Genomic DNA, 19,636 nt, shown 5'->3' with positions numbered 1-19,636 from the left:
TTTAAATACATGGGTTTTAAAAATCTGTGTATACACATATCTATCCATTCCTGGTAAAACATAAAATACTAGTATGTGTATTTACTGCACGTTTAGTTGTTAATGCAGACATACAAATCCTAAAGTTACTTCAGAAAGGAAGACATCCACTCACCCACTCAATTTCAAAGAAGCTAAGAGACCATCTGTGGTGGTCACTTCAATTGTTTTTATTACTTCTGAGTAACTATAGAATTTCCAATACTAATTTCAGTTTAGCCACAAACATACAAACATAATAGCATGCCATACAAACACAAGTTAGTGGACCATCACACAACAATTACTCTTGGAATTAAAATATGTGAGCAGTACATATCAAGTTTATTTCATCAGAGAAGTACAGCAGTTTACAACTATCTGTGTGCCTTAGATCTCGGTGAGGTTTATGTGCAGTATGATTATTGTATTAAGACACTTTATTTAGGTAAGTTACTCTGATAATGAAATTATGAAATAGCTGATTGAAGTTTCCTTCTTAAAATGTACTATAATCAAATCACTAACATCACTGCATATTTGTCCTCTAAAGGTTTTCTTCTAGGTAGGAAAGTAGAAATCTAGTTTTGTCTCGTGATTCCGCTATTACCATATCCATAAGGTAAACAGAGCTTACATCCTAAACACCAAAATCCAACTGCCAAAAAGTTCAGCTCCACATTCCTAAAAAAGTATTTAAATATCCTTTAGGCAAGCTAAATTAATATACTGTTGGCTTCAAAGTGCTGACTAATTTAATGTCACACAAGTATCTTTACAGTAAAATGAACACGTTGTACAAAACACCATTACGCATCTAGACCACTATTTCAGGATCACATTATTTTCCTTCTATACTGCCTCTCTGAAGCTTCTCATCCAGCTGTTTTTACCTGTTATGCCATCTCGCATATATGCACCCTGCCTCTTATCAATGCCTATCAATCCAGCTGCCTACTGCTCTCTTCTTTACAGCTCCATTCATTCCATTCTTTGTCCACAGGATGTCCTCTCTAAACCAGCTTTCAAAGCTGCTGCACTGGTCTTGTGAATATCTTATTTTGAAACCACAAAGTCTTTGGAGGAGAGTCAAGTAAAGGCAACCTAATTGTGCTAGCACAGTAATGTTCCATTCTTTTCAGAGATCAGGATGTGAAGGAAACTGAAGGATGAAGATTTTTATTAAATTACAAAAACCAACATTTGAAACAAGTATTTGACTATTTTAAAAACATATTTTATATTTATAACCTAGATTTAGATATCTTTTTTTCCTCAGCCAGTATATGGTATAGTACCAGACACTATATAAAGTTTACAATATATCTGATATAGAAAAATTATGCATAGGCCCTCTATGCAGTCTTGTTTGCTGTAGTACCTAAATCCCCAGATGGCATACGAAGAACTGCTGACACCAAGGCATTTATGATATTTGCAAGTATTGTAATGGATCCCTAAAATAGGAGATTTCCAGGTTCAATTAAAAAGGAAGAATATGTAACAGCAGCATTTTTTTCCTCACTAGAATATGTACTCTGTAAGCAGTTTCATAGGCTGAAAATAAAACACCATATGCCATTCATTAGTTCTGTCATTTTACGAAACATATAATTTGACTGCATAGCACACATGCTATTTCACACTGCAATTAACAATTATATTTACATTTAGCACTGCAACTAGCTCATTATTTTGGAAAAAGTACAGTGCCAGGTTTTCTCATAGGGAAGATTTTTGGTGCTCTGCATAACACAGCATCTGAAAATAAATTTTAATTACAGGTTAGCAAATGTTTTGCATTAAGAATTGTGTTCAGGCTTGCAAACAAAACCAAGTAACTAAGCAGTCCATAACAAGGGACTCCAGCTGTTCAGACTGCTGGACAAAGGGCACAGAGATCGAAGTAAAAACAGAATCAAATCCTTCCTGGCCAGAGTTCATAATTTTTTAAGACAGAGAAAGGTACTCAGCACCCTCACCACTGGGATTTGTGTTTCTTTACACATTTTTCATCACTGGATGACATCTTTTTTTCTCTTCTACCAATTCATTGTAAAAACTAAAAAATTAGTGATGTTTGTAAGACTCAAGATTTGGTTTGAATTAACAAGTTTTATGTCCCAAAATGGCCGTTTATGCTGATGCATGTATCTACGCTGACATATTTGAAAACTGTCACTCCTGAAGCATGAAAGAGCAGTATCAAATGTACCTTATATTGCACATACCAGCAATGAGTCTTTCATGACACGAGCCACTTCTTCCAGTGAATTCAACCGAATGGAAAACAACTGGTCTAAAAGATGTAAGGTAGCCTTTTCAAGGCTTGGTAAGTGACGAAGCCAAAGGCTGAAGACAGCTGATTCAGGAAGGGAGATCTTCTTCCTGGTTTAGAGAGCAAGATACTGTTTTACCTGAGTAACTAGAAGGAAGACAAAAAAAAAAATTACTCTTTTTTTTTTGTTTGTTTGTTTTTTAAATATACTGGGGAAAAAGTAGACACAAAGATCAACCTGAAGCAAGAGAGAGAAGATCTTGTTTACAGTAGCCTGTTCAATAGCAAATCATAATAGCAAAGAATGACAGGAAATCACCATCATCTACAAATGCAACTTTACCACATGTGTTTAAAACCTAGAAATTTGGTCACATTGCAACCCATCAAAGGGAAACAGAATGTTTAAGTCTGGAGTTGCCTCCCTCTCTCAAGAAAGGTCCTGTCCCTGTGCTCTCTCCAACCCAGATTAGTTCCTGCAGAGAGCTACTGACAGATGAACAAGAAGGTTTCTGCTGTATAATCAAAGCATTACCTATCTTTGCAGAGAAATAAGGAAGAAACCCAAAACCAACAACAACAAAAAGGAAAAAAAAGATAACAAACAAAGAAAAAAATATTACTTAGAGGTAGCTAAGTCTTCAGCCCACCAGCACTGACCAGAGCTATACAACAGACAAATAGTTAAGAAGACAAGTTATCTCTTCACCTAAAGACTTCAGCTATTGGTGTTGTATCACCACAAAAGAAAAGGCACAGTGTGGACCAGCATGAATCAAAATATACTAAACTAACCTCCCAAGAAGAGATATCACAGCACAAACACCCTAGAATATTTTTGTAGCTATTGTGATTGTTGCATATTAAAAGGTGCAAAGCAAAACAATATATAAATAACAATAAATATTTGCCTTAGTCTTAAATCAAGTTAAGATTAAAAAACCTAAAATTAGGCTGGAGAATACATGCAAACTAAAGCTCCTGATAAAAGAAGAAAAACACCAGCAGAAAGAATACTAAGCCGTTTTAGGATCTATTTTCAATGTATTTATTTTGCCATACAGTTGTTTCATTATCAGCTCTCAGAATTCTGAATTTCACTTAAAAGCCTGTATTTTTTCCACTCAATATTATGTAATGACCTTAAAGTATACATGAGGAGACAAGAAATACATTGAAGTACCCAGAAATTCAAAACTGTAAAGCAAAGTTCAATTTCAGGATACTGTTTTATTAAATAATACTATTAAAGCACATACAGACATGAGAGTAAATAAAGAATGACAAGAGATTAGCTGATTTTGCCACTATCAACTTTCTTGTTGTTTTTGCGACAGCATGGTAGATATTATAAATATTATGTCAGGAAAAGAAAGCTAATAAGCTTACACAGAGGTGCTGCAACTGTAAGATATAAAAAACCATACAGGAAGTTAACTGTATGATTATACTCCCACAGCTGAACTTGCAGATGTCCCCACCAGGACAATTTTGAGTTCTTTGGAGCCCTGCAAGTGCTCTGCTCTCTGGGGCAGGTTCTACCCATGTTCAGAAAAAAGACATGTTCAGAACTCAACAGAGTAAGGGAAAATAGAAGTTAATTGTCAGAGAGGGGAAAAAAATAAAATACGAGCACATTCACATTAAGACCACATGAGTTCAGTGACAGTCCAGGAATATATCATGCAAAGCATGTGCGATCCTGTACCTCTCTCAGGGAAACTTTTGCAAACTGCACTTTTGTTGAGGACCCTGCAAGAGTCACTTAATCAAAAGCCATGTGAAATCAGGTATATTTGTTCACTGTGATAAGCAAGTAGCTCAACAGTTAATAAAAGAGACATTTCTTTCAGTCAGAAGAACCTCTTACTACCATCCAAAGAATGGCCTTACTCACGACATGAAGCGTCAGAATGGTCATGATGGACTGTCCATTAGCTTACTGATATGAGAACAAAACATCTGTACAGAACCTGTGAACTTGCTCTCAAAGTCTTTCAGACTTATGGAACATGAACAGTCAGAAGCCACAAAAGATGGACAAGTGGAAGGGTGAAAGACAGCTCTGTGCTTTTGAGCACATCTTTCACTACCAACTGCCACATTCACACTCCTTTTTAATTCCTTTTCCTCGACTTGTAGAAACATGCATGGATTAGTTATTGTACTTTTCCATTAGTTATCTATTTTTGTCTGGAGCCCTCAATGGATCACCACAAAAATATTCATTAGAACATCTCAGAAATCATGATGTGTAGAGAGGAAGCAAGTAAGACTGCTTAGAAAAGGGGAGAAATGGATAATTGACACAAAATGTTCACAAGGGACATTTTTTAGTATAAAAATTTTTTTTATAATACAGCATTTCAGGTACAACTTGAATAAAGCAATTCTCAAGTAAATGCAGGATGTGCTTTCCCTGACATTTTCCCTTCATGGCATAGCCAACCTTGATGTTTAGATTCACTCAGCTGGTTTCCATCCATTGACTAATTTTATCAGAACAGTGGGTTTAGTGGTAGCAAAACAAGCAGAGCTGTATTTCACAAATTGCTCCTCTTTCAGACTCATTAAAACTAATCTGCTGAAAACTAGGAGAATTAAAAATCTGGAGAAGCAATTTCACAAAAAAAAAAAGTAAAAACAAAAAACCCAAAAAACAAAAAACAAAAAAAAAAAAAAAAAAAAAACCACCAAAAACAAACAACAAAAAAACCCCAAAAACAAAACCCCAAAAGAATTATGAAAACATCAAACATAAGGATCTGTCTTACAGAAAAACTAAAATCACTCCCAAAATGTCAAGTTAGCAAAGGCAATACACTTCTATGACACAGAAATTACATTTCTGTGACAAGTTATCACAACTTCCACAAAATTCTTAAAATCTATTGAAGGTTTTAACCTCCTTTTTAGGGAATAGGTGAGACAAAGTCACAGTCAATATTTAAAGCTGTTACGCCACATTTTGTGCATAACAGCACAGTAAAATTCTGCTTTGGCCCACATCCTTAGCTCTGCTATTCGACTGCAAGGGAAATACCTTTCTAGAAAAGTATACAGTGCATTCAGCACACAAACCTAGAAAAAGGACATTGAATTGAATTTATAGTCTTTATGAAAAAGCAAAACAATACAAACCCTGCTACTTACTTTAAAAAGGCCTCATTCACAGCCTCTAGAAACTCCAAACTGAGAATTTCTTTTGATGACCCTCCATGGTAAAGAAGGAGAGTTTCCAGCAATGGAGTTAGATCAGGCAAAGTAATGAGAGGCACACAGAAAATGGAAATAGCATTCAGACGACTGGCTGAAATGCTGAGGGAAAAAATAAACACAGTTCATATTTCAGAAAAGTCATAAATTCTAAACTGTTAAGGAGATAAAAGAACATTAATAATTACATAATACTAAATGTAAGACATGCATACCTAACTGCTCAAAAATTATTTACTAGAATGACTGTTGACATATCATTTCTTATTTTGCACAGAATTTTAAGAAGTCAGATAAAATTTTGATATTTAAGTGCTCAAAGCAAACCATGTGAGGGATATCAACACAACTCTGAATTGAACCCAGTTGTGATGGCTCCACCACCACATCCTTACTAGTAGACACTTCACTGTCTTTCCCAGTGAAGGAAGACTAAAGACTCATAGCTCCCAGGCAAGTTTCCTGGAGCCCCAGAAGAGACAGCCTAACTGCTTTTCAGGCCTCCTGTTGCTTTCTTTAACCTTTCTTTCCTCTTAACAGAAACAATTTATGAATCCTGCTGTCTTCTAGTGCTCAGGTGGAAAATTTTTGTCTTACAGATCTATAGCTGAAGAAATATGTAACCCCTTTGGACCTTAATACATAAACCACTTGCTGGATCTTCTCACTAAAATTACATGGTTGGAAATGGTTAAAGACAGTGGAATCTGGAACATAAAATATGAAAATTATGGAACTTTAAGAAAATTAAAACGCCAGAGACTAGATTCGCAAAAAGAAGTCACAACTTTCCCAGAGAATATATATTGTTTCTAGCAGCTAAAATTGTAGCATTGACAGGAAGATACTTATAAAGACCAAGAACTACGAAACACTGAATTTCAGCAAATTAAAATATTGTCCTATATTGCTTGTAAAAGGCTTCCCTGAGTTCCTGCAAATTTCTCCTGATTCACTAAAAGAAGTGCATTCTCTGAAAAAATCTGAAAGTATTTTCTTTGAGGAGTCACCAATAGGACTTCAGGACCTATTGGTGAGGACAGGGAATTAAGAAGGCTGCTCAGCAGTATGGACATGAGGTACTAATCATCACTATTTAACCAGAGAGAGAAATAAAACAAAACATTTTCTAAGATGCACATTTCCGAGTAATTACCTGATTAAATATTTGTTTAAGGTTTCTTATACTGAAATACTTCAAAATGCACTTTTGTTACAAGTATTTTTGTAAGAATGGTAATTATTGGGATGATCTGATTGTGCAGCAGTATTTTCTAGGATACACAGACCTGAAACTCTAAATCTGTACCCTTTACAAAATTATGTTTCTAATTCCTTATCTAGGATTAGCAAAATTCAGCAGATGAATTTACTCTTACTTAACTTCAGAAGGAAAACCCTGTGAAGACAGTTTTGTTATAGATAATCTTCAAAATATGTTCTTGGAAAATAATGCACAATCCACTCTACTGTGTTCAATGAATTTGCAACTATGTTATCATCTGAATTTTTAAAATATCACTAAATGGAAAAAGGAGAAAATGTACACCTCTAAAAGCAAACTACTTTTGTCTCTGGAACTTGAATAAACATCCCTATCATAATTTCTACACTCAAAAATCAACCTAAGTTCAAAGTTTTCTCTTTTTTCCAGCAGAAATCAGGTATTTTTCTTCCCAACAGTCTCAACCAGCTTTACAGCTAAGTCTGTTTCACCCTACTTTTAAAAATGTTGGCATTTAGTTTCTACATGAAAAGAAACTTCATGATACTCCTCATTAACTGCGTCCATAATTTTAATACTAAAATCAGTTCTAAACAAATTCAGCTCATTGAATCTTCCTTACCAAATATCTAGATGCAAAGAGGAAGGGGAGGATAACAGCCAAGTTAAGCCAAGAAAGGCATAAATCAGACAGCAAAAGGACATGATCATGTAACAAAGAGTGACAGCAGCACCATTAGCAAATGATCTTTGAAGGTCCCTTCCAATTCCTCTACTACTGCCAGGTTAAGTACAAACACTTACATGAAGCCAAGCTTACCAAGCTTGTCCACACATTAAATTATCTAACACATGTATCCAAAACTTTTCAACTGAAGCCTAATTTGCCCAAGACTGTAAAATGATCCTCACTGAACTGTAATGACCCAGACCAAAACATATCAAACCTATGTTTAGATAACACCTACCTCTCCTGCATGTTAAGTCCATTGCACTGGTTTTCTCTGAGTTCTGTTACTAATGAAACAACCATCTGTTGAACAAAATAAAAGTAAATAAAATACATTACATTTACTGACAACAAGCAGACATTAGCTGCATGGTTCTCTGTGTGACTGTAAAGGATGTACTGTAAAGGTTAATAACTTCCTTTGTTCATCTATTTTGATTTTTTAATTTTTTAACTATTGATGTCAAATTAAAGCTCTCCAAATCACTGAACAGACTGTACTGCAAAATGTTATTTTACACATTATATACTTTATACATTTTAAAACAAAGAGGATATTCATTTCAGCTCTGCTTCCCCAAGAGTAAAGGCATAACTTTCAGAAGGGCGTTACTAATAATTTTTACATACTTTGTCTAATTCGAGTCAACATATGAAATATTCTTCCCATTATTTTTATATATCTTAAATAGAAAAGTGACTTTAGCTAACATTTAGGGTTCATCTCCCATTTTAAATGCAGCAGATACAGTAAGAAAACATTCAGAAGTTATATACTAATACAAAAAATTATAAATATAATTTTAACTTCATGGGTAAAAAACAATGATAGGTTTTTCTTTTGTTATAGCACAACGGGAATTGGAATTTTGTTTCTATGAATATTTATTATAGTGTAATCTAATAAAAATTTCTCATTTGTCCAAAGATCTCCCACTTCATTTTTTCCCTTAAAAGGTTGTAAAAGTAACTGAGGTAAGAAAAGATAAACAAAGTTCAGTTCATGTTCCTTATCACAATGACAGCTCCATGTAGGTGCTTATAAACTGGTGATTTATTATTGTCAAAATCTCAATTACACCAAATACTTACATTTTTAACCAAGTGACAGTAATAATCTGCTGACGTGTAGCCCAGAGCTGATATGAACGTACTGGTTTCCGCTTCATTACTTTCCCACTTAGAAGAAGAAAGGAGATGGCACAGCAAACTCTGAAAAATCAACAGAATGGCAATGAAGCTCCAGGCTAACACAAGCTTTGTAGAGGGATAGGACAGCTACTGAACTCTGCCTGGGGTAAGGCCTTTTGATCAGCTGTGCCCATTTTACACCATTGATACAGAAGAGCAATCAGCCCCACCAACCATAAGGAAAATGCTGCAGCTGCTACAATCAAATGTTGAGTCACACACACCACAAGATTTCAGCAGCTGTCCAATCTCAATGGAGACCAGTCACATCAAAACCACAGACTGTAGCTAGGTTCAGTTCTCTGAGAGCCATTTCAATCACCTGTAGTCTTGATCAGTACCATGATCAAGAAGTGCATGAGTGTAATTAACATCTACTTTTCCATATCACTTCTTCAAGATGCTCCAGGATTCAGAGTCTGGTCTCACACTGTAGTTTGCCTAATTTCCTCATTATTTTGAGAAGATGATGATAAAAATCTTATCTTGACATTTACTTCTCTACCAATTTCACTGCAAAATGCTTTATGTTTCATTAAAGCCTTTTAAATACATCATATGATAATCTAAGCAATCCTTTGATGATAGATTCCAAGTCAGATTAACAGATTTGGTACACTGGTTCTGCAGGCGTGCACAGGGGACTCTGAGCACAGTACTCATGCTTTCCTAGTTCTTCAGCCCTATACTACAGTTCTGCTGTCATTTGGACAGATATTACACCCCAGCACCTTTCCTAGCAAACTCATTATGAAAACCAAAAATGCAAAATCTTGAGCACTTTTTTTTTTTTTTAATCTTGGTGTCACAACTGAGCTGAGATAGTTCTAAATTCATCATCAAACTATCTACTCAGCATTTTTTACAGTTTCATTCCTGCTCTTGACTGCTACACGCCAACATAACAACAGTTATGTTCCCTTTCCAGAGTTCATTTCAGGGCTTTATGCACCACTGACACTTAAAGTATAAACTTTATATGTCACTAAGTATATAAAATTCCTTGTAACAGAGGGTCAGGATTAGTGTACACTGAAAAATGCCTTCATTTAAAAAACATGATTAAAGGAAAGTTCAGAAAAAAACTCTGTGACTTCCATGGGTTTAGGCCGCTTCATTCTGTGCATTCTTATTAATAAAAAGAGGAACCTGATGAAAGATTTTTGAGAAAAAAAAAAAAAAAACGGAAATCTCATTAACTTATTTTCTCCTTTCAGAAATTCAAGTATTTATACAGTATTTATACATGCTTTTGTTGAACATCCCTAAGCAACTGCTTCAGAAGTCCTGGAATTAGGTATATTCAATCCATGTGTTCCATGTTTGATTGATGTGAGAGAGAAGAATCAGCAGAAGAACACCAGAGGTCTAAGAAAATTCACTGTTCTCAAAATAAGTAACAAGAATTTGGGATACCTTATTTATTGTACTTCAGAATTCTTTTACTACCTTGAAGAGTTATGTTAAATGTCTACATATCCTTTTCCTTCATAACTTTTTTCCTAGATAGCCCTCAACAGGAGCAGCTGCTGTTCTATTGGCATCCAGAGAATTCCCACAAATAAAAGATAAGGAAAAATGCTGTGTCAAAACAGTTTCAAAGTAGTAACTTACAATCAATTTTTGCATTCTTAAGAAAAAGACAGAAAACAGCAGATACTAAAAATGTATGAGCCTCTAAACATGTCAAAAGCAAAAGTTAAAATCTATTAACTCTACAATCTCCCAACAAGCCTTAATCAATTCATTAATAAAAAATAATAACTTTTATATATTTTTATTGTCTTTTGCAACTATTACTAAAGCTAAATTTTCTTTTCAGAACACTATCAAGGGTACCTACAAAACAGGATAGTTTGCCAAGCAGAATGAGATAAGGGATGAAACTGCGAGTCAAAAACAAAATAAAGGAGGTGTTACAACAGCAAACCTGGGATGCCACTTTCACAAGAGGTAAGGAAGGGGCTTGAAAGGTACAGAATCTGTTGGATTTATTAATGAAAGACTTACAAAAAAGCTTGACCAGTGATAATAAACATAAAAATCTCTGAAAAGGATTTGGCAGGCTGACATGGCAGCAAATGACAGCTAAATGAGGGAGTGGCTTAAAATCGCACATACTCACCTGTACCACTACCAAATTTATTATCTAGTGACACTTTCTGTAACCAGAATTTTCCAAAAGGTAAAATAAATTGAATACTCTCTTTGTAAAGAGTACTTTTGAAATTATTTTCCCCCTCTGCCTTTGTGTAACAGCCAGTGCTAACCAAGCAGTAGAAGAAAAGAGAAGCAAAATGACTATACACCATCAGAGACTGCATATGTCCTGCAACACTTTCCTGTGATGGTTTTCAGTTTGGTACTGTTTTGGGGTTTTGCTTGCTTATTTACTTGCTTGGGGTTTTTTTGTTGCTTCATTTTCAATTTACTAGATCCATGCAAGGAATTTGCAGATTTTTTTCTTGAAATGTATAAAATCTCTGAGCAGCCAGAAGGGGGCAAGGGAAACACAGGCAAGGAGATATTGTAGTCAAAATGAAAGGAGCTTTTAAGTATCTATATAAGACAAATAGGTATAAAAGATGGAAAACATTCACAATTCAGCTCTGTGTCTTATGTACTTCATTTTACTGACAGTGTTGCAGTGGAAAGCCTGAGACATCCCTACATGCGACAAAGGTATTTGTTAAAGTAAGTTAAAGCATTTGTCTTTTTCAGTTTAAAAGCTTTTTTAATCTTCTAGAACACATACAGAAAGCTCTCCTTCTCTCTAGAAAAAATAGCTTATTTATTTCTTATATAATTCTGTTTATAAGTGATAATTCTTTTACTACTCTATATTAACAGAGAGCTGTCTGGAAGAAAAATTAGAACTGATGCTTCACTCATACTTGACAAATGAGTTGTTAGGATAAGGAACATTTAATGCCTTCATCAATGGGATGGGATTGAGCGGGCCAGTAGGATCGAGTGCACCCACAGCAAGTTTGCAGATGACACCAAGACACGTGGTGCAGTTGATTCCCTGTGGGAAGGGACGCCATCCACAGGAAGGAGGGGCGGGCCTGTGTGAACTTCAACAAGGCCAAGTGAAAACTCCAGCACCTCGACTGGGCAATCTCCAATATCAGTTATCAGGGATGAATGGATTGAGAGCAGCCTTGAGAGCAGAGAAGGGCTTGGGAATATCTGAAATTAACTCTTTCAGAAAGTACCACAGAGAAATATAAAAGATTTCAGATTTTCTCACATATACAGGAAGCAATACAAACATTCAAACCTTGTGACAGGTTCCATTATTACATTATGAATCCCCCAAGCATTTGGAAAATCAAAACGCATGACATATTACAGAGCCACAGTATTGAACAGTTATTTGATACTGATGACTTTTAAGGAATCATTTCAAGATCAGTATATACAAGGTATTCAAGTACATGCTGAGAAAATTGTCAGTACTAAATGTACTCCTGTGGTATCAGCCAAGGATCCTACGCTTCCTCAGCAAAATTAACAACTGGTGATCTGCATAATCATCAATAATTATTCCTGGCAGTGAATCAATTACCACTCACTGTCTAATCCACTAATACCACATTCTACAAGCCAAGAAAGTGGATCTGCAGCAGAAATGCTGCATTCGAAAGGAAAAATAAGAAGGGGTCTTTTATTTTTGCATTTCCAGAATCCAGATGGCTGATTTTGGAAAACAAACACCAGTCAGGCACACTCTAATATCCTAAATGACTTTTTTCTTGACTTCTCACACCACTAAGTAAGGAAACCACCTTGGCTGTAATTGCAAGAGAAGAAATCCATCCCCTGGCCTGGGATTAAAGGCATGCTATTCAAAATCCCATTCAACCTGAAGCTGAATTAATGAATTTTTATAAAGCCCTCACAATGACCACTTCTCTGAACAACCTTGCAAGTGACTTTATTGTACTGATGCAATTTATACTGAGTAATACTGCAGATAATTCAAAATCCACTGCTGCAGAGAGATTTCTAATACCTTTAACAGGCAGATAATCCTATGAGCATCTCCACATAGACATAAACTCATAAACTTTCTTTATCAGTGTAAGCACACTGCTTCACATCTACAAGATCCTATAACATACCTCCACTTCCTCCCCACTCCCACATCAAAATTCAGTGGCATATGGAATATGGCATATGGAATAGCATATGGAATAGCATATAATTTGCTGAGGCAAAGCAAGGGGAGAAAACAAATTTTCTCAGTTCTTAGACTTCACAGTAGTTCTTGTTCTGTGGATGGTCCAGAGCTGGGATATCAAGACCAGGAAAACAAAAGAAAAAGAGAGGATAAAGGGAGAAAAGAGAAAGAAAGCCAGAGAAATGCGGGAATGAGAGAAAAAATAAAGAGGGGACCTGATTTATTCCCTTTTATAGTTCATCTGGTGCATGCCTTTTATGTAAACTAGACTTGTCACACAATTTTGTTCACTCATGCACTTTTCCTGGAAGTGAGGTGGGGGTGGGGGACTAAGCATGAGTCTCAAGGCAGAGCAGGATCTTGGCTCAGAACAGCACTGCCCCAGCTCTACAGGACTCTCTCCTGCAATCACACCTTTCCTGTAGCAATACTCAGAATGTTGAGAGAAAACATGCTTAGATCTGATCCTCTACAGTGGCCCCTCAGTCAGTTTGCAAATTGAAACCGAGTTGGGTGGGAGATTTGATTTGCTGAAGTGTAGGAAGCCTTTACTGAGGGATCTGGACCAGCTGGATCAATGGGCTGAGGCCAGTGATATGAAGTTTGGTATGGTGAAGTGCTGGGTCCAGCCCAACACTGGGTCCAGTCACAACAACCCCAGACAGCACTATAGGCAGGGGCAAGAGAGGCTGGAAAGCTGCCCAGCCAAAAAGGACCTGCGGGGGCTGGTCAGCAATGGCTGAGCATGAGCCAGCTGTGCCCAGGTGGCCAGGAAGGCATCCTGGCCTCCATCATCAGTAGTGTGACCAGAGGACAGGGCACTGACTGCCCCCTGCACTAGGCACTGGTGAGGTCACACCTTGAATCCTCAGTCCAGTTCTGGGCCACCCACTGCAAGAAGGCCATTGAGGGGCTGGAGCAAGTCCAGAGAAGGGCAACAGAGCTGGTGAAAGGTCTGAAGCACAGACCCTATGAGGGGCAGCTCTGGGAGCAGGGGATGTTTGGCCTGAAGAAAAGGAGGGGAAACTCTACAACTATCATTCTCTACAAGTGCCTGAAAGGAGGGTGTAGCCAGGCAAGGGATGGTCTCTTCTGTGACACTCTCAGTAACAGCTGACAGGACAAGAAGACATGGTCTCAAGTTGCCAGGGGAGTGTGAGAGTCTGTCCAAATTTTCCCTCATCTGCCTCACAATCATCCTTGGGAGACCACTGAAGAGAAGACCCTCCCCTGTCTATATCTGGCTCTGAAGGAGAAAAGTCACACACCACGGGCCCTGAGACCTGAAAGCTCAGTGTTAAGCTATTGTTTTCACAGGAGTGTTTGCTGTATGCTAAGAAGGGGCACCGTGCCCCATTTGCAACAATAGCAGCTCTGGAAGCTGTCCCACCTCTTGGCCTGGCAGGACTTCTGAGTTTCAGGTGGTCTCCCACAGAAGATCCTCACCTGTTTTACAACCCCCGTGACAGACAGACTGAGATGTAAGAAGCTTCTCCACCAAGGACTGAGACATGAAACTCCTGAAAGGCCCCTCTGCTCCTTCCAAGGACTGGGACTGAAACCCCCAGCCCGGGGGAGGTGTGTGGGGGAGGCAAGCTGATCAAAGCGAGATGTTTGCCTGCAGATTGTGACCACTGAACCAAGAAAACAATGGCTCTCATTTACTGCTGAGAACATGGACTACCTGTTACATCTGTTCCCTATTGTATCTGTTTGCCCCCCTCACAATTTTCAGTAATAAAAACCTCTGAGTTAGCTAGAGCCTTTAAGATCTCCCCAGTGTAGCAGGCGGACTCTCGACTGAACTGGACCAAAGGACTTCGTCTCTGCATTGGTAGCTATATCCCCTCTCCCCCCCTCTTTCTCTCTCTTTTTCTCTCCCTTAATCCCTCTATCGCATTTTTGCTGTGATTATTTCAATAAAACTGCATTTGGTTTGATTATCACTGCAAACCCCCTTGTACGGTGTTGGTTTTTGCACTCTGAGATCATTCCTACGAACCATCACGTCATCTGTCCACTAGGACGGACCCTGACAGGGAGGTTTAGACAGGATATTAGGAAAAATGTCTTCATTGACAGGGTTGTCAGGCATTGAAATCGACTGCTGTATTGGTGGTGACATCACTCCTGGAAGTCTTCAAAAGGTGCGTAGATGTGGCACTAGAGATGTGGTTAGGTGGCAATATGACAGTGCAGTGTTAACATTGGACTTCATGATCTTATAGGTCTATTCCAAACTCCATGATTCTAAAGTGGACTAAGTAACTAAAATACTTCTCACAAAAGCTAAGCTAACTCTTTTGATACTCCTCTTTAAGTAATGAAGGTTGATTTCCATGAGCTATAAGGGATCTGTTGAGTTACTCCGTAACTTTGTTTGTAACAACCATCTCATGACGCACATGACTCTGTGAAAGCCTGGAAATTACTTTTCTGGAGCAGAATTTGTCCCTCCACTGATTTAAGTAACAGTCCCAGGCAAACAGGAACTCAACTAGTGTCCATAAATCCAGCATAAAGGCAGGAAGTGCTTTAGCTTCTGATGCCATATTTACCAAGCAGGGATCCAAAAGCTCTGAACCATTTTACCCCTTTTCTTTCTGAAACAGCCAATACTTCCCTGTACACATCAATGGGGAAAAATATAGAAGCTTGAATTAAAGGCACAGTTACTTCTGAAATTAGACATCAACACATAAACAGAACTAGATTTTTATTACAGGATGGCAAGTTTTATGCTAGTAACTGTATTTGTGTAGCAACTGTCCTGGAATTTATGACACAATTTCAAAGAGATTCCAGGGGCGGCAGATAAAGCAGTTTATTTCTGGAAACTTCTCAACGCACTCTTTCCAAAATATTTATGGTTCTGAATGTCCTCAGAAGCAGATGTGAAAATCAATAGCTACAATATATTTTGAACAGTGGAGATGGATGGTTTCACTGAGATAAACCATTCAAACCTAACACTAATTAAGACTTCCCAGCAATGATACTGAGCTCTTTTTTGCTATCTTGGATGAGTCTATCAAAGCAACAGTAGAGCAGGATTAAACTGAATAATCTATCATTTATTCTAAATAAATATTTCTTTAAGTATATTCTGCATGAAAATACAAAGTGCAGTCATTTTTTGAGAAGAGACCATTAATGACATTTTGCAAAAAATTATGATCTATGTAAATCTGTTGGAGTAAGTACAACATGGATACTCAAGGGGAAATTTCTGAAATGTGGTCAAGTAACAGGTTTATTTCTGACCTTTCTATCTGCTTCAAGAGGAACCAGATTTTTTCGGCTCTACTAAAAGAAAGCAGGTATAATACGAAAAACTACATCTTATTTAGAGGAAGTTTTAGATGCAAGTGCTATTTCTTATTTGCATTTAATAAGACTTCGGAATGAGAATTCCTTGTATGTCAATGACTTCAAGAGTTTGTACATCAGTGTTGCTCTTAGGCATTTCCTGTCTAGCCAGATGGCCCATGGCTTTCAATGCAATTCTAGAAGACAAGAAGTCAAATTCTATTTCCAATCTGGCATAAAAAGTAATCCAAAACGGTATAATTGATTGCATAACAGATAAACCAGACAATATGATTTCCAGCCATAATTTAAAAATATAGAAACAGTACATAATAGGGTTTTTCTTTAAAGGTAGGACTCACATTACTTCCTAAACAATTTAAACAGAGTCCTCAGTAAGCAAGATATACACATTGCTCTGATTTGTTTTGTAAATATCAATTAATTTTTTGTTTGCTAGCTTTCAGCAGCTCAAATTCCTGTAAGTACTTTTAGCAGCATTTTCCTAAAAATCCTGCCTAAAGGCCTGTGAGTTTTATCATGTCCCATGTTCTCTAGATTGAATAACTGACAATAAAACACAAACAGAGTTGGTACTTTTTAAACCTTCTTATTATGAAATAAGTAGCCAGTTCTGAAGAATCATAGTGGTTAAGTCTGTAAATAACAAAGTAGTATATTCATTTAAAGACCATTTCACCAACTGTTTACAAAATCAATTCTGGGACTGGGATGCTTACATAATACAGTTCATATTATTTCCACACACTTACCCACTCATAACAAAGTTTGTGACTTTTAATTTTGCTTCAAAGACCTCTTGCTCACTTGCTCCCCTGGTCCAGGAGAACACAGAAAAACAGTTTTCCGCAAACCAAAATCAAAATGTAAAAGAATATAAGGTGTGGGAAATGCAAGCACAGAGAGGAGCTCCCAAGGCCTCGCGTATACAAGCTCAGAGATTGAGATAGGTACAGTGTTTGACCTAAGACCTTGGAGAAGGCTTGGAGCTTTAGAATAGAATAGTGAAACAGACATGAAATAAGAATAAAAATGTGTAGTTTAAGCACAAATATGTTTTAAGCAAGTAGATATAGGCCTCATATAAGTGAACAAATATATTAAGCAAAATAGTAGAAGATTTTAGAGTTTCACAATAGAACCTGTTGTAGAGTTGATAAAAAGTGGAAGATACAGCACTAAGTTTCAATAGAGTTCAACGACTGGATAGAAAAAGACACATTGTGGCAACTTGTGCAAAACTTAGCAATTAGCCATTGGTTATGAAGGTGCTAGCAAGCTTTGTGGAAGTAGCTGATTGGATAAGAAATTTCTAAGAGACATGGTAACTAGAATAAGAATTAATGGCTTCGGATAAAAGTTTTCTAATGTGTTAACTATGGATGTAACAACCTTCATCTCACCCTTCCATGAGACTGATTTTGCAATAAATCATCTTTCAAATACCTCATCAGTTGACCCTGTCTTTCTGCATCCCCAACAACTGGTACCCACCGTGTGAGGAACAAGACTTTCATCTCACTTTGGGACCGCCCTGGAGGAAGATTAAAACAAGCCCTGAAAAGAGGGTGAGAGGCAAGTTCCAGTTGAAAAGAGAGTCAGAGTTGAGTTCCAATTGGCTGCTGGGAGGAAGCAGATTACCAGCTCCCACCAGCTGCTGAGAGGAAGCAGATTGCTGTGCTTGCTGGACCCAGCCTGGCCTGAGCCTGACTTGGATTACCTGTAGACATCAGGTGAGCTCTGGGGAACAGGACAAGAGATGTCCACAGAACAGAGAGATATCTGTACTCTGGTAAGATCTAACTCTTGTGCTGTACCCAACCAAGAACTTAAAGATCTTTCAAGCTGGGTAGAGAAAAGTTTTGAAAATGCAGATTTTGAATTTGCTTTTACTATGTGTTTTTGGGATGCTGTTGGAGTTAAGCTATACGACTATGGGAGTTAAGCTATTGGATTTTACAGTTGCTAGGCTGCTCCCAGGATGCCATGTGCTTATCAAGGTATTTAACAAACAGTTCAGGCCAGCTGCACCCTTGGTAACTCCCTCAGCTCTGCTGCTCACTGCAGCTGTGCCTGCTGTGGCTCTGCCTGCTCAGGAAAAGCCCTCCTGCTCCTGTCGCCCAGACTGTGCCTGCAGGCTGTGTTACCTTCAGCTGCTTCTGATACTACAGAGAAAGGGAAAGATAAGAAGGAGCTTGAAACTTTTAAACAAACCATCGAAGTACAATCATTTTCTGACTCTTGCGCTGCTATAGTTTGTTTAAAAAGTTTCAAGCTCTTTCTTATCTTCGCAGAGAGCTCCCAAAGCCTCCAGCATTCAAGCTCAGAGATAGAAATGCATACAGTGTTTGACCTAAGACCTTGGAGAAGGCTTGGAGCTTTCTGTGCTTGCATTTCCCACCATGAGGTATCAAACACCAATACAGATTTAAACATCATCTAGCTTTTAAAGTACTATTTTACTCAAAATTATTCTGTTTTCTCAACATTTTATAAAATTCTCAGTGCATCAACTAGGGGAAATTACATGGCATATATTTGTGAAAAACAATTAGTATGTACAAGCATATTACACTAAAAAAATGGTAAAAATCATAAAAAAATGTTTAACTAGACCATTGATAAGCTAACCAAAAAGTTCAGTCTCTCCTTTAAAATTAAAACTGGTTAAAACACATTTCAAAAGACAAAATGTTAAATCATATATACGCATACATTTCAACTATTAGCTACTGAACACAACCTCTCACTTCATCAAATTCAGTCTATTCCAGTAATCACTCAGAGGTTTTGCAAAAAAGAAACCACTTCAGTTTCAATTAACATTGGGGAAGCTTGGAATATTCTTCAGTAATTTAGTTAATTAGGGTCAAAGTGCCTAAGTACAAGGATAGGAGAGGTTTGCTTCCTGCATTTCTTTCTGACATTTACTGTCAGGGAGTTTTTTTGTTTCAGCACAGTTTATGGATAGATGCATCTACAGGATGGTTTTCATTAGCTAAATTCTGTGCCAGCTCACTAAATAAAACTGATGGCTATATTTAGGATTTACTGGATCTTCTCATTTTAGTCCTTCTTCACTTGAAACATAAGTCTGATATCTGCCTACATCTAAATCTCTGTTGACAACCATGACAGACTAGTTGATCATAAACAAATTATTCTGCTAAACAATCATAGAAAAACAAGGCTCTTGTCCTTCAAGCATGTGATCAAATTATAGAAAATCTACAGATAAATGACTAGACTGAACTACTTTTGAGCTAAAAATAAAACAAAAGAAAACCCCTACAGGAATAGTACTATTCTTTCAGAAAGTTAATACTCAGACTTCATTACGTTTCACATATTCCCAGACATGAAAACATAGATTCTCTGAAGTTCTCCACACTCTACCTGATGATTACCCTTAACCCTGTTCTGTCCCTGAAGAATTAAGCAGGCTCACCTTCAGTCAGTGTC

The 19,636-nt window shown here is 37.3% G+C and overlaps 1 protein-coding gene across 1 annotated transcript in view; it reads right to left on the bottom strand.

Moving 5' to 3' along the window:
* FANCC (FA complementation group C) overlaps positions 1-19,636 on the bottom strand; it is a 63,003-nt gene that overhangs the window by 22,664 nt on the left and 20,703 nt on the right. Inside the window, exons 4-7 of the mRNA XM_058824025.1 lie at positions 8,560-8,679; positions 7,706-7,770; positions 5,450-5,614; positions 2,250-2,406 (exon numbers count right to left, since the gene is read on the bottom strand). Coding sequence (XP_058680008.1) covers positions 2,250-2,406; positions 5,450-5,614; positions 7,706-7,770; positions 8,560-8,679 — 507 coding nt within the window. The remainder of the gene's footprint in view (positions 1-2,249; positions 2,407-5,449; positions 5,615-7,705; positions 7,771-8,559; positions 8,680-19,636) is intronic.

This window comes from Ammospiza caudacuta, chromosome Z, assembly GCF_027887145.1.
Source record: "Ammospiza caudacuta isolate bAmmCau1 chromosome Z, bAmmCau1.pri, whole genome shotgun sequence".
NCBI classification, from domain to species: Eukaryota; Metazoa; Chordata; class Aves; order Passeriformes; family Passerellidae; genus Ammospiza; species Ammospiza caudacuta.
The sequence above is the reverse complement of the archived record's forward strand: the minus strand, read 5'-3'. Positions and strand labels throughout refer to the sequence as shown.